The sequence below is a fragment of the Dreissena polymorpha genome, chromosome 5, assembly GCF_020536995.1.
Source record: "Dreissena polymorpha isolate Duluth1 chromosome 5, UMN_Dpol_1.0, whole genome shotgun sequence".
NCBI lineage: Eukaryota > Metazoa > Mollusca > Bivalvia > Myida > Dreissenidae > Dreissena > Dreissena polymorpha.
Genome location: NC_068359.1, coordinates 102,429,442 through 102,445,790, shown reverse-complemented (window position 1 = coordinate 102,445,790; position 16,349 = coordinate 102,429,442). Strand labels below are relative to the sequence as shown.

At 35.9% G+C, this 16,349-nt stretch overlaps 1 protein-coding gene across 1 annotated transcript; it reads left to right on the top strand.

Annotated features, from left to right (window-relative positions):
• Nucleotides 1-179: 179 nt before the first annotated feature.
• LOC127831038 (G2/mitotic-specific cyclin-B2-like) lies at nt 180-16,179 on the top strand. Its single transcript, XM_052356018.1, has 10 exons — nt 180-292; nt 1,156-1,329; nt 1,734-1,887; nt 5,188-5,262; nt 6,268-6,410; nt 7,305-7,412; nt 7,903-8,058; nt 11,589-11,753; nt 12,291-12,533; nt 14,117-16,179. Exons 2-10 carry the CDS (start codon nt 1,195-1,197, stop codon nt 14,261-14,263), a joined length of 1,326 nt encoding a protein of 441 aa, XP_052211978.1. The 5' UTR covers nt 180-292; nt 1,156-1,194; the 3' UTR covers nt 14,264-16,179.
• The last annotated feature ends 170 nt before the right edge of the window (nt 16,180-16,349 follow it).

Below are 16,349 nucleotides of genomic sequence, written 5' to 3'. Positions count from 1 at the left end.
TTCGATTGTTACATGAATTGCAGCGTATGTTTGCTGTACGAATATACATTAAATCGTTCCTTGGTAATCATTACGGTAGCTATGGGACTTTGTAAGGAAGTTGTGAGGCCATTAATATTGTGTAAAATTACATATCGTGGTACTGTACAGCAGTGTGGATGATTTCACTGGAGTGAATCGGGCGAGTCCATTCCAGGACCAATCATTTCTCGTGCACAGAAAGGCGGGAGGTTTGTCATTTTAAGACAAAACATAGATGTGACAGGTTGTAAACAAAGCCTCACCGAGGAAGGTACGTCAACACAATTCATGAATCATTAATTTACCTGAAAATAAAAGCTTGTATATTGATAAAAATAAATTGCAGTGCTTAAAACAATGGCCTCTGCATGTACACTAAAACAATATTTGACGTGAATTTATTGAGAATGTCTTTGACTTTTAGAATAAACTTATGCTAAATATACTGATAATTAAAGTTGCAAATTGAATTTGTGTGAATAGTCCACATGTGTTTTATTCCGCTAGTGTAATAGTAATGTTTAGTGCTTATATCAATGTTATGAATATAACATTCAAATATAATAAGGAAAAAATGATGCATATTAGGAAATAAAATGTTTTACTATAGAGAGTGATACTGGGTTGACCTTGATATAACTGCAAAACATGATGCAAACATGTAATTTAATTATTGGGCACATTCATTATTAGTATGTAGAAATTTTCTGTATTAAGTGAAAATAATTGTATTTCCAAATAATAATTAAAATATGCACTTTTTTTCAAGGAGCCAAAGATAATGTGTTCTGATGCTTTCAATTGCTCCATTGTTGCCCATTCCAATGAAAACAGTAAACAACATTACATCATACACTGTAAATTTATTGCCCATTTTCTTCTGTTCCATTGAAATACTGTAGACAAAGAATTAACAGAAATACTAGCAATACCTGCTGGGCTTCCTAAACCTTGCTAATATCTAAATATCTTTCATTTTAACCAGGCCTTTACTGCCCACATCAATAGTGTGTACCGGTAATTAACTATAAACAGTAATTTATATTATTACGAGATCTACAATTGCAAACAAATCTTTAGTGTTGTCCTAAAAATATATGCATACTGAAATAACCTGCTCTTAATTTTCATTAGAAATTCTACAGTGTACAGAAGGGAACAAAGTTTTTACCAATGGCGCACATAGTAGCTAGCCGGAATAATATTCTGCGACAAAATGCAAGTAAAAAGGCAAATGATGAGAAAATGGTGGCACGGAAAACATCTGAGCTCACCACTACAAGCATGGCAAACTTCAAATATGCCAAAGTAAGTACATTGATTGTTAAAAGAAAAAAAATAATTGTTGTTATAATTGTTTTGTCTTGATTGCAAGTTTGTTGTTGCTTAAACAACATAATATCTCTGTTAATTAAAAGAAAATCTTCAAATTTACAAATTGCAAGTGCAAAAATCAATGCAATAACAGTCACTGCAAATTTTATGTTCCACCAAATCAACCTGGTTACATCTTTTCTATAAAAACAGAATTTTTATTTCCAATACTAGAAAAATCCCACCTGATAATGACATCAGTCTATAGTAGGACACAATAAATGCCCAAGTTTAAAACTGTAGAACCCCGATGCGAAAAATTCAACTGTATTTTATTGCATTCAAAATAAGAAATACACAGTGGTACCTGCATTGGTTATTGAATTTATTGACACCAGTCGGAAGGCTTATCAGACAACACAAACCTGTCCAGTAACCATGGTGGTGGCTACATCAGCAAGATCAGGCTGAACTCAGTCAGTGGCAAGCCCAAAGAGGTCAAGAAAGTCCCGCTGGTCAGAACACACAGCAAGGTTTTCTTCAAGCCCGGTGGTATGGTATACCTTGCAAGAGTAATACGAGTCGTGTTCTGGGAAAACTGGGCTTAATGCATGTGCGTTAAGTATCGTCCCAGATCCCTGCTGTCCATACAGGTATTTTTCGTTTAAAGGAATTCACATATTTGTGAAAATCCAGTTAAGGTGGAAAATTTCATCCCTGAATAGCTTGTTAGGACTTCACAGGCTTCTCTGGAACAACCCTAGCAAGCACTTGCATGAAGCCCAGGTTTGCCAGATAGAGGCTTACATCTTTAACCCATTTATGCCTAGTGGACTCTCCGATCCTTCTAAATTGGATCAATTTATTTCTAAAATTAGGGATGTCTGGTATACCTATTTCTATATTTAGAATATTTCTTACAAAATTCCTTTAAGCAAACAGCGCAGACCCATAATGGAAAGTTTGTACAAACTGGGACATAACTCTCAGTAAGATATTCTACAGAACATGTGGTAGAATATGTCTTAACTTAGGCACACATACTGAGGTCTCTTCAAAGCTTTGGGGGGGGGGGGTCTGTTTATTTTAACCTAGAACATTACCTTTAATATAACCATACATTATTACTTTATAGGATTGATAGTAATAGGGTTATATTACCTGAGAAAGCAAACAACTATTGGTTTGTTAAGATCATTTTTAGCTCGACTATTATATATGAAATATATATAGTGAGCTATCCTACTTGCCCCGGCGTTCCGTGCCGTGCTGTGCCGTTTCGTGCCGTTGGCGTGCAAATGTTAAAGTTTTCGTACTACCCCAATTATTTTCATTGTCCCTTGACATATTGCTTTCATATTTTGCATACTTGTTTACCAATATGACCTCAACCTATAAACAAGAACAGACAACTCTATCAAGCATTTTGTCATAATTATGTCCCTTTTCCACTTAGAATATGCAGCAAATGTAAAAGTTTTCGTATTACCCCATTTATTTTCATTGTCCCTTGACATATTGCTTTCATATTTTGCATACTTGTTTACCAACATCACACAAACCTATTAACAAGAGCAGACCACTGTGTCAAGCATTTTTACAAAATTATGGCCCCTTTTACACTTAGATAATTGAAAATTTTGCTTAAATTGCCATAAGTTCTTTATTTATGATCACATTTCATTATTACTTTGACAAAACAACACTTACCTGAATACCACAATGGATTCCACCCAAACAATACCCCACGCCCCTTCCCAGAATCCCTTCCCCCCCAACCCCCCCCCCCCCCCCAACTGGTTTCACAGGAGGGGACTTATAGTTTTGTGTCCGTCCGTCTGTCCGTCTGTCACACTTTTCTGGATCCTGCGATAACTTTAAAAGTTCTTAATATTTTTACATGAAACTTGGAACATCGATAGATGGCAATATAGACATTATGCACGTCATTTCATTTCGTTCCGACATAAAAATTATGGTTGTTCTGGCAACAAATAGACTAGACATACTGCTGGAAATGATGGTTTTCTGGATCCTGCGATAACTTTTAAAGTTCATAATATTTTTTCATGTAACTTGAAACATGGATAGATGGCAATATGGACATTATGCACTTCATTTCATTTTGTTCTGACGTCAAAAATTCTGGTTGCTATGGCTACAAATAGACTAGAAATACTGCTGAAAATGGTGGTTTTCTGGAACCTGCAATAACTTTTAAAGTTCTAAATAAATTTCTATGAAACTTGAAATATGAAAAGATGGCAATATGGACATTATGCACGTCATTTCATTTTGTTCCTAAATAAAAAATTTTGGTTGCTATGGCAACAAATAAATAACAAAAATCTTTAATTTCTGACAATGGTGGAGCAGGTAGGGGACTTATATTGCTTGACAATAGTCTTGTTTACACATCATCTACTAAATTACCCCACCCCACATTTTACCCTCCTCTCACTCCCCACCCCCCCTACACTCCCCCCCCCAATTATTTTTTTTAAACATCGTCTAATAAATGACCACACCCCACATTATACCCCCTCTCAACCCCCCCCCCCCAAATTTTTTATTTTTTTATTTTTTTATTTTTGAAAGATCGTCTCATAAATTATTGAATATGAACAATTTCTCCATGATGGCTTACGTTATAATGTCAAGCACTCAAATAGTCGAGCGCGCTGTCCTCTGACAGCTCTTGTTTTTTATGCCCCCAGTGGGGTGGCATATAGCATTCAAACTGTCTGTCAGTCCGTCCGTCCGTCTGTCCGAAAACTTTTAATATTGGCCATAACTTTTGCAATATTAAAGATAGCAACTTGATATTTGGCATGCATGTGTATCTCATGGAGCTGCACATTTTGAGTGGTGAAAGGTCAAGATCAGGGTCATCCTTCAAGGTCTAAGGTCAAAAAAACTAATCCAATGGAAGTAACAAGCCTTAAAGGGAGATAATTTCTATTTTTCATTCGGCAGGTACCAGGGTTTTTTATCTGATTTTGGGCAAAGGGCCTGGCCTTTTTGGAGGGGAAAAAAATCGCGCCAAACGCCGGATTTTGGGGAAAAAATCGCATGAAATGCCGGTTTTGGGGGAAAATAAGGAAAGTCTTAAATAATCAATTTAACATATTTTACTGTTTTTGAAACAAATTCAGGGCAACAGATTATTTAATTATGCAATATTTTTCTATTTTCTACACTGGATCAGGTTAACTTTAATATTTAAACGTTAAAAAAAAAAAATTGGGGGGGGGGGGATGAAATCTAGGGGAAAATTCACCTGCTGAGGGGAAAAAAGTCAGAGGGGAAAGGGCTGTTTTTGGGCGGGTCACAAAGAAGGGACAAAAAACCTGGGTACAGATCATTTTTACAAGGGAAGTAATATTGTTTAAAGGTATATAATTAAAAACAAAAATTAATTAATCAAAGTGGCACAGTAGGGGGGATTGTGTTTCTGACAAACACATCTCTTGTTTTTAATGAAATATTTTTTTCAGTGATACTTTAAGTTCACATATTTTGAAAAATAAATTACCTAACACAAGTCAATTTAACTCACACTTAAGAGGATGTGAACATGGCTATACGATACTGGCATAAAACCAGAACAGGCGGTGAGTTATTGCAGTCTGTTCAATTTATGCTGTATGCTGTTCAGCAGTATGGAAATAAAGTACTTATTAAAATGAAATTTAAATCTTTTAAGAGTGATCTTTTACATAATTTAATGTTTTAACAACTACTAATGGGTTAAAAAGCGTATCTGAGCAGTTAATGGGGTAAATCTTGGCTACTACCAATGAGCGGGTAGACCTATGACTGAGTTTTTATGGTATGTTTCTGCTGTACCAGGTCGCCGTACTTCTACCAGTGAGAGGAAGCCTTTCTCAGTGGCCCCTCCAGACCAAGCAGTCCCTACTGACCATGGTACGTAAGTGCTCCAGCACTGGGATCTACTTGTGCCTCGCTCTGGGAAAACTGGGTTTATTGCATGAGTGAAATGTGTTGTCCCAGAATAGCCTGTGCAGTCTGCACAGGCTAATCAGGGATGAATCTTTCTGCCTTCATTTGATCTTTTGTTAAAAATATTCGTCCTTTAAAAAAATAATACGATAAAAGTGTTAAGTGTTGTCCATGATTACCCTTTTCATACTGCACATAAATTTAGCCCTGTTGTCCCAGAGCTTGGCTTTCTTGAATTAGTCATATTAGAAATATACTAGTTTCAGTTGCTGCTGTTGAAGCATATACTCTAGTATGCTAAACCATTAATTAATTGAACTACAATTTACCGTATAAGAGTAACTCTGTAGTTTAGGGTCTTTTAAGGGCTTTAAACTGCAAACTTTTGAATGGGAGTCGTTGTGCTTCGATTATAAGTTAGATCAACTTGTTGAAGTTTCTAAAGACTTGAAAGATGAGTCGGTGTCTGTAGTTGTTGATATTTCGGGTCATCATGGACTGCTAATACGGTATTAAAATAAGAAAAAAGTTTTATTTACAATTTATAAATGGTTACTTAAGATATGTCTTGTTTTCATAAATGCTCAGTTAAACATATTTTTTTAATTTCAAACATTGAATAATGTTCTGAAATTTTATCAAATGTTGTGATTTGTTATCTCTATAAAAAGCTAATGAGAGGAGCAATTATGTATATGAGTCGTATTCTGAGAAAACTGGGCATAAAGCATGTGTGTAAAGTGTCGTCCCAGATTAGCCTGTGCAGTCCGCACAGACTAATCAGGGACGATACTTTCCGCTTAAACACGATTTTTAGTAAAAAGGGACTTCCTTGAAACGAAAAATATCATTAAAGCGGAAAGTGTCGTCCCTGATTAGCCTGTGCGGACTGCAAAGGCTAATCTGGAACGACACTTTATGCACATGAATTAGGCCCAGTTTTCTCAGAACACGACTCATATGATTCAGTCTTGTCTCCAATGGATGTGGACTCACCAATGGTGATGATACGCAACAAGCAGAAGAAGCCAAGCTGTATCGTGGACATTGATGCCATGTGTGACCCGCTGAACTGCTCAGAGTATGCACAGGACATCATAGACTACCTGCAGGTGGGAGTAATATATAGTCACAGTAAGGCGTAAATTTAATGCTTAACCTATTTATGCCTAGTGGACTCTCCCATCCTTCTAAATGGATCAATTTATTTAAAAAATTAGGGATGTCTAGTATATTTATTTCTATATTTGGAATATTTCTTACAGAAATTCTTTAAAGAAAACAGCGCAGACCCAGATGAGACCCCGCATCATGCGGTGTCTCATCTGGGTCTACGCTGTTTGCCAAGGCCTTTTTTCTAGACACTAGGCATAAATGGGTTAGTGCTTAACAATTTGTTGTATTAAAACATAAGATAAACACAGTTTTAGAGAGGTTATATCGTATTTTATGTTTGTGTTTTGTTCGGTCGATCGGTGAATCAGTCAGCATAGGTTTTTAGGTCAGCAACCTATTAAATCTCAAGTGATTGATTTGAAACTTTTAATTTGTAATCAACTTTTAAGTTAAAGTAAAGTGAAGATGTGCTGCGCGACTTTTTTCATGCCAAATGATACACTCATTCCGAGTAAATATTTTTCCTTGAAAACATAGCTGACAAAGTGATTAGGAAGTCTTAGTCAAGTTTCCAACTAAGAGCTAAATTGTGTTAAGTTACTCATTAATAACAATCCATCGTCTTATTATTAAGAGTATTGTTTAGGACAAATTAACCAGACTAATTTCGACTAAATCAATGAATTCAAGCCTGAATTATTTATAATTATTTATAATCTTCATAACTTGAACATTTTTGTTTGTGCATATTTGTATATTGATGCCATGACTGCACACTCTTGCACTCTCCTGATATGTTCTTTACATCTTTACCCACTTCACTCCATTATAAATGCACAATGGTCTTGTCAACTTCAAAAGATCCTAAACTTGCCCTATACAAAATTTAGGCTGTAGAGAGACGGTTCTCCTTCCCCACCAACTTCCTGTCAGACAAGAAGAGTGAAGTGTCCCCCCAGATGAGAAGTGTCCTCATGGACTGGCTTATCCAGGTCCAGGTTAGAACACAACGCCTGATTTATTACTTTGCTGATTGATTTTGTCCATTATAGCCCTGGTCGGTTTTGTGATTAAAAATGTATTGTTTGCATTAGAACAGAATACAGAACGCTTTATTTACTAAGATTGCAGTTTAATTTTGTCATTCAGAGTCTTTTTCCATTCTTTGACCAAAGATATTGTTTGCATTTATTTGAACAGATACTTAGCTCTTGCATTCAGTCAGCATTGACAATTGAGGACAAATAAAGCAACTTATCTTCACAGTTCCATAATGTTGGTCAATGTCTCCGAAGTCCTGTCTATTTAAAATAAACCAAATAATTCATCAGGCTTATGCTTCTTCTAACAACTTACTTTGCTGTTTGTATTATTGCAAGCCAAAGGTACACTGTAAGCTGCACTAGAGTAAAAAAAAAAGCCGCAATTGGCTTTCATACAAAATTCTGACTCTGCCTCAGTTTACATCCCATATCGGTCACCTTGCAGGTCCACCAAGAGCTGTCTCAGTATACGCTGCACCTGTGTGCCAACCTGATAGACAAGTTCCTGGCCCACACCAAGATCCAGCTCAACGTTCTACAGCTGCTGGGCATCACCTGTCTGCTGCTAGCCGCCAAGTTCCATGAGAGGTTCCCACCAGAGGTAAATGTACTGTGCTGTCAGGGGTATAAATATTGAGTTATTAAACTTTCAGAAATTTGTCATAATTTAAAGTGAGAAACTGAAACAATCTGACTTGTAAACAATGATTGCAAAGCTAAAGACATTATTTGTAATTTTGTTGTATATTCTTTAACAGTGATACCTTAGTATAAAAGTGGCCATAATGTGAGATGATGTTAGTTACACAGGATGCAACAGTCGATTAATATTTCACAAGGGTTGATGCTATTTTTAACCAGGTTTTCCGAAGGAAAAAACTGGTTATTAGATTGGCGAATGCGGGCGGGCTGGCTGGCTGGCTGGCTGGCTGGCTGGCTGGCGGGCTGGCTGGCGGCTGGCTGGCGGGCTGGCTGGCGGGCTGGCTGGCGGGCTGGCGGGCGGGCGGAACAAGCTTGTCCGGGCCATAACTATGTCGTTCATTGTCAGATTTTAAAATCATTTGGCACATTTGTTCACCATCATTGGACGGTGTGTCGCGCGAAATAATTACGTCGATATCTCCAAGGTCAAGGTCACACTTTGAGTTCAAAGGTCAAAAATGGCCATAAATGAGCTTGTCCTGGCCATAACTATGTCATTCATTGTGAGATTTTAAAATCATTTGGCACATTTGTTCACCATCATGGGACTGTGTGTCTCACGAAAGAATCACGTCAATATCTCCAATGTCAAGGTCACCACGACTAAAAATAGATTTTAAAAAAAAAAAAACTTACAAAGGGGGTTTATTTTGTTTGTTCATGTCAAAAGTTCAGTTTGAGTTTTCTCCCTTTATCAGATTTTTTTTTCACAATGAAAACCTGGTTTTGTGACAATTTTGTCCCTTGTTTCGACATAGCTTTTAAACCAGCTTTTTACCTTAGATTACCTTTACATAATGCCAGCAGACTGAATACACTTGTTTAATTACTTTTGCCGATTTGAGCATAATCCCCAAGAACATTAGCAACATCACCGTGCCTTTGTATTAAAGAATGTAACACAGTCTGGTCAGTGTAGGAAAATGCTGACTGCTCTCCCCGCTCATACAAAACGTAGATACACATTTTAGCCCAGTTACAATTATGCATTACCAATAAGTTTCATACCCAATTCCCCAAGACTTTCAGGGTCAGTGCTAGGTTGGTAAATTGTTAGAAGACATGATGTTCTATCAATAAACACCTTTTGTTGACAACACAGTATTGCTTTCAAGATATAAAACCCCCACAAATTTAGTGGAAAGAAATGAATTAAAACCTATCTGTAAATGCCACTTGTTTAATTGTGAGACAGAACAATCGAAAGAATTGTGTCCATGATAGATGGGAATTCATTTAATTATCTAGCAACATGTGTTACATTCGGGTTATGTCTGTCTAAAAATCTTTCCTGCAAGCCAGAATAGGCAAATGACATTTGCCGGTTTGCTATAAATAACACAGTGTGACTTCAATTTCCAATCTAAATGTATCGTGGTTTGATGCAATGAGATTGGCACGTGGAAATTGTTCTAATTGTTCAAGCCAAGCATGTGCATCTATGCAGTCTTGTCTGTATATGCATACTGAGGATACTAAGGATATACCAGGAAGCGTTGCGTGCTGGGCATGAGCTAGGCTGTGCGCATATTCCATAAGACCAATTTTCAGTTGACGCGGATGTAACAGTATTATTTTAATGTTGGGAAAGGAAACTGTGTCTTCAATTATCAACATACCTAATGTTTCGATGACAAAAACATAAATTCATAAGAAGTCATGTGAGGACACATATGACATGAACTTTTTACGCCCCCGGTAGGGTGGCATATAGCAGTTGAACTGTAAGTCAGTCAGTCTGTCTGAGACTGTCAAAAAACTTTAACATTGGCCATAACTTTTGCAATATTAAAGATAGCAACTTGATATTTGACATGCATGTGTATCTCATGGAGCTGCACTTTTTGAGTGGTAAAAAAAAAAGGTAAAAGGTAAAAAAAAAACAAATCCAAGAGAAATAATAAGCTTTAAAGGGAGATAATTTCTATTTATCATTTGGCAGGTAAAGATATTTTTTACAAGGGAAGTAATTTACAAAAAAATAACAAAAATATTAATTACCTTGTTAAAATTATCTGTACCTGCCAAATGTTTAAAAAAATGAAATAAATCAAAGCGGCGCAGTAGGGTGCATAGTGTTTCTGACAAACACATTTCTTGTTTTATCATACAACATTTTCAGAACCTCTGAGTAGAATTTCTACAAAATTTGTTAGAAATGTTTCTTGGGGTGGTCCTCTATGAATATTGTTCAACATTATGTTTCTTGGGTGAAAGCTGAACTTGCTCTCAGGGGGCCATTGCTAATATGGACATATATCAAAATAACTTTGTTCTTCTATGCAACAAAGCCAATAGCTTAAATATGGCATATGTAACATCAGATAGTTTTGAACTATACAAAGTTTGTTTAAACTATGGTCCTGGTGTCAACTAAACTATTTTAGATACCACTACTTGAAAAATAATGGTTTGATGTAATTCCACTTAATGAAGTTTATGTATCACGTTGCAGTCACTCAGATAGTATTTGAATTATGATTATATATAACCAAAGTAAATTAACACTACTAGTTTGTCTATACTGCCTTTAAATAATTATGTTTCTTCTGTTCAAAATAGTTATTGATCTCTGTTCTTATTTTGTTCTGATATTTCATTGAATTCTGTTTCATTTAATCTACTTACATATACATTGTTATATTGATTTAGTAACCAACTATAGAATACTGACACGTGACATTACTTTATATATAATTATATGCATTAAAGACGATGTACTTATGTTATAAGACTTAATAAACTCTCGGTTCTGTTCTGTCAACAAAAAGCCAAGTTCCAGGTTTTACATTTTTAATATAGACTTAATAAGAAAATTAGTTTCTAATCTCTACCTCATGGGTCCAAAATGGCTAACATCCTTCAGGTGGTGTTTTTATATAGACTTACATAGATTGGTTTAAAGTGTTCCTTTGTTGTAAAAAATAGTCCTGACCCATGGTTCTTGAGTATTTTGCATGCCATTTAGGTTCAGTTCCTCAAAAAAGTGTTCAATGATCTATAGGGTCATCTCGTTTAGCTCAGCAGAGCTTATTGTGTTAATTGTGAACTTCTTTTGTGCTTAGTGTCGCGTCAATAGTTTATCGTTGACCATATTTACACCCTTAAATGTCACATTTCACGTTGTGCTTAGTGACGAGTCAATAGTTTATCGTTTACCATATTTACACCCTTAAATGTTACACTTCACGCCCAATCCATATCTTGGCTGTGTTTGAAAACTGGGCAATGAAAAGTAAAAAAAAAACAGTTCGCTATTGGTCTAATTGAAGCAAAAGTGTGTAAACCCTTTAGAAGTCACTTATATTGCCCACTAAAAAAAAAGCCAAAGCTTCACTCTATTTGTTTATAAACACTTCAAACCATGAGCGTAAAACAAGAAAATCTGTACACACACTGGAAAGATTTGCTTTTTTGCCTTGACTGCAGATCACAGACCTTTGCAGACTGACGGACGACACCTACAAGCCAGATCAGGTACTCAAGATGGAGCGCTACGTTCTCAAGAAACTTGAGTTTAATCTCAATCTCCCCGGGCCCATCGTGTTCTTGGACAGGTTCCTCATGGTGAATGCCTGTGACAAAAACGATTTGGTGAGTGTGTTATAACTAATGGTCGTAGGCTTACTGATTAGGAAAAGGACTGGTTCAGAAATTGTCAGTTTGCATAGCATGTTATCCAGAACCATGACTTTATTTTAAATCAGCATGACCATTCAAAACCCTCTTTATGCCCCCGAAGGAGGGCATATAGTGATTGGACCGTCCGTCCATCTGTCCATCCGTCTGTCTGTCTGTTCTTCCGTCACACTTTGGGTTTAGGTTTCGGGTTTAGGTTTCGAAAAAAGGTTAATAACTTTTATGTCGCGTCTGATAGCAACTTGATATTTGGCATGCATGTGTATCTCGTGGAGCTGCACTTTTTGAGTGGTAAAAGGTCAAGGTCATCGTTCAAGGTCACAGGTCATATATATGGCTTCAAAGTGGCGCAGGGGCATTGTGTTTCTCTTAATGTAGATCTATTTGTTGTTCAATAGTGTATACGATTATCAATATTGCTTTCCAACATACCAGTAGTTTCCAACCTGTTTTCCCACAGCGAGGCTAACAAAATGAGTTGTTTTATTTTAGATCAAGAGCATGGCAGTATACCTGCTGGACCTGCTGCTGATAGAGATCTCGTACGTCCACTTCTTCCCGTCGGTGCTAGCGGCCAGCTGCCTATACGTGGCCCGAGAAGTGCTGGGGGTCAGCGGTGAGGAGGTGTGGGACAGGAACTTCATGCACTACACCAAGTACTCTGTGAAGGACATGGAGGCATGCATCTCTATGGTGCAGCGCGCACTGAACAAGCAGTCCCGCTCCAGGTTCCAGGTTGGTGGGGTTTCTTTAAACATTTGCAGGTGTTGGGGCACTTAGAATCAGCGATTTTAATGAAAAAACGGGAATCATTTTTTCAGATTAGCATGATAACATTTTTTTACTGAAGGACAGTTTCTCTGACAGTCTTTTAATTTCTTTTATTTTTTAACAATATGTTGCAAAATTAATGTGAAGCATTACCAAAAGCATGAAAAATGCTCAGTTTAGAATGACAACGTGTTTGAAGCTCAAAAGTGGGAGAATTGACCAGTCTTCCAATACATTGCTTAAAAGGCCTTAAAGGAATTTGTTAACCAGGTTTTCCGAAGGAAAAAACTGGTTATTAGATTGGCGAATGCGGGCGGGCTGGCTGGCTGGCGGCTGGCGGGCGGGTGGAACAAGCTTGTCCGGGCCATAACTTTGTCGTTCATTGTGAGATTTGTGAGATTTTAAAATCATTTGGCACATTTGTTAACCATCATTAGACGGTGTGTCGCGCGAAAAAATTACGTCAATATCTCCAAGGTCAAGGTCACACTTTGAGTTCAAAGATAAAAAATAGCCATAAATGAGCTTGTCTGGGCTATAACTATGTCATTCATTATGAGATTTTAAAATCATTTGGCACATTTGTTCACCATCATGGGACGGTGTGTCGCACGAAAGAATCACGTCAATATCTCCAATGTCAAGGTCGCCACGACTAAAAAATAGATTTATTTTAAAACAAACTTACAAAGGGGGTTAATTTTGTTTGTTCATTTCAAAAGTTTAGTTTGAGTTGTCTCCCTTTATCAGATTTTTTTTCACAATGAAAACCTGGTTTTGTGACAATTTTGTCCCTTGTTTCCATTTGAACTTGAACACTCTTTGATTTAATTTCCCTCAATTTGGCCATGCCACTACACACTGTCTTCATAAATTGGATAGCAGCTATCAGAGATATATATCAGTTGGCTAGGATTGAACATAATATTTATATTTTTATAAAAAACAACTACTTACCAAACTTTTACTTTTATAACATAATTTACTACAGCTTGTTTTCTAAAATGCATTCCTTGATAAAAATATTTTACATTCACTGCAATATTAAAGCCACACACCTTTGGCATAGTAAATTCAAGTATAAATAAGAAACATATTTTATCTATGCCAATAAGAATATATCTGGTAGTAACAAGGTAGAAATCCGTCTTTTTTGCACTTTAAAACTTAAAAATAATCGCATTTGTCGAAATGAATGGACATATACCACTAGAAATCCTACTTTAGGTTTTAAAAGCGGTACCGTTTGATAAATAATAAATTGCTTGCTTACTAGGCTTTAGATTAAATGACAATTTTGCATACTTTCAAAGTGCATCTATATGTATTGATAAAAATGTATTTCATTTCAAAGTCAGAGGCAAGGTGTGTGGCTTTAACAATTAACGCATTTTAAAATATACTGTTTGCTAAATTTGCTATCATAAACCTTTAAATCAATTCAACATAATTGTGAAATACAACACATTATAGATCTTTAAAATCCTGACTTCACAAGAGTTTATTCCAGAAGGTTTTCATTGATATCAAATGATTGTGTCTTACAGGGTGCCAAGAACAAGTATGCCCACCATGTTTACCATGGGATCAGTAAGCACAGGTCTGTACTGCGGTGTGTTGATCTGTGGCCAGAAGAGAGTGATGAAGTCTTTGGGAAGACAGAGTCCCCAGAACCCTTGGAAACCATTGTTTGATGATGTAACTGGTTGAGTGATGTCACAGGTTGATGAGTGATCACATCCCTTGGAAAATTCCGAAACTATTGTTTGATGATGTCACCGGATGTGTGATGACCTCACTAGGTGTGTTATGATATCACTGGATATTATGTCAGTAGATGTGTGAGTTTTGATGGTGTATTTTTGCTTGTACTTCTGTTTTGAACCATGGTCAGGTGTTTTTTAAAATCATCATTTGTTCATGTTATTTGATGTGCTATATGTGGGTTGATGTCATCAATTGACATTTGAACATATTTCTTGAATTTAAGAAAGTCACTTATTGGGTGATGACATAAGTGGAACATGGGTGCCTTTTGATTGGACATTGGTTTGGCCTTGCTGAACGACTTGGGAATGATGGTTGTTACTTGTAAACTGCTTATTAGGTACATGCATTACTAAACATGGTAATTCTGAATGATTGTTCTCACAAATTTCTTGGAAATCTTTATGGTAATTCTGCATGATTGTTTTCACAAAATTTTATGTCTTGGAAATTTTTGTTTTTTAACATGTGACAATTAAAAAAAGTAATGTAAGCTTGCACTTTCACTGAAGACTTACCATCTTGGAAGTGCTCTTAAAAACAAAACAGGACTGTCTGTCTGCTGTAAGCTTTCTACTTGCACTTTTTATGAAAACAAAAATATTGAGATATGCATGGATGGCATTCTATGGACAGACTTTCCTATTGCTGCAGAACATGGGTGTTTGCTGTGTGCCATTGATGGTTATGCCAGGCTTTATTTAATTTTTTTTTTTTTTTTTTTTTAAGCAGATCTTTTCCAGCTGTTTTGCTCTTTCTTATGGAAGAATACTTGCCAAAAGTCATTTAAGTTTTTTTTCTTTTCTAGATTATTAGCTTGATGTGTCTGCCTGTGGTAATTCCCCAGCAGTATGTCCCTTTTTTGCTGTAAGTTCAGGATAAGAATGAATAGGTGGTGTTGGTTCTTTTGTGGGTTTATGCAATTGTTTGAAGAGATGTATACTGACTCAGTTTATAAATATGCACAGATCTTGAGGATATTAGATATTATTTTAAGTACCTACTTTATACACTGTATACAACTTGTTGTAAATAGTTCTGTTTACAGATAGAGGCATGTTAATGAATTAATAAATTTGTAATAAGTATGAATTGCACATTGTTAAATGTTGACATTGTAAGAATTTGTAATTAATTGTACAAATATTGTTCTATTTATTAACTACATGTTTATGTATCCTCTATACCACAGTCTTTCATGTGTGTATTATTGTGTTTGTGTGTCTTGTATAATTGTGTTATTTTGTGCCTATGGTTGGCAGTTGTCAAGTGTTCAATTGTAAATGATTGTGTTGCTGTCTAAATTACAAAGTTAACTTCGTATCTTCATGAGAAATGTCTTTAACTCCACCTTAGTGATGCAGGATTTGACAAGACTGTTATGGCTTAAATACGGTACTTTATTTGAGTTATTTCGAATGAGCCATTATTATTATATTCACAGTTTATTGAATCATCTGTACAATAATTTGTCCAGTATGTTTACAAGTATTTTAGTTGGTGTTTATTTAATTAAAGTGAATGTTTAACGTGCTATAGTGCTACTAAGATCAATTGGCAATGGGCGTCACATATGTATTTGAATATGTGAGCGGAGTGATTTGATTTATTGTCAGTTTCGTCTTTTTGACGAACATTTTGTATTTCTGGTGTTCTTTATTTTGATGTGCTGGTCATACTTTTGTACAATTTCTTTGTGTCAGTGCTATATAGTGCTATATTTTTGTATTGCGTGATGGTATTTACAACATGTTTCTACTTATATGCATTAATTTATTTGCCAATAGTTCCGTTTTGTGCTATTTTCTAATGTAATTGTTTGAAATAAACGAGTTTTCAATAATTGAGTGTTCCTTGGTTTTTTAGTTGAACCTTTCCATTATATTTCATTATGTACAGAAAATATGGCTTAGGTTTGTCTGGACTGTAATACCTACCTGTAAATATAATACATGTTCAATCAACCTTTTCTACACATAGATCATAAATATATTTTGAAAATACATGTTTGGC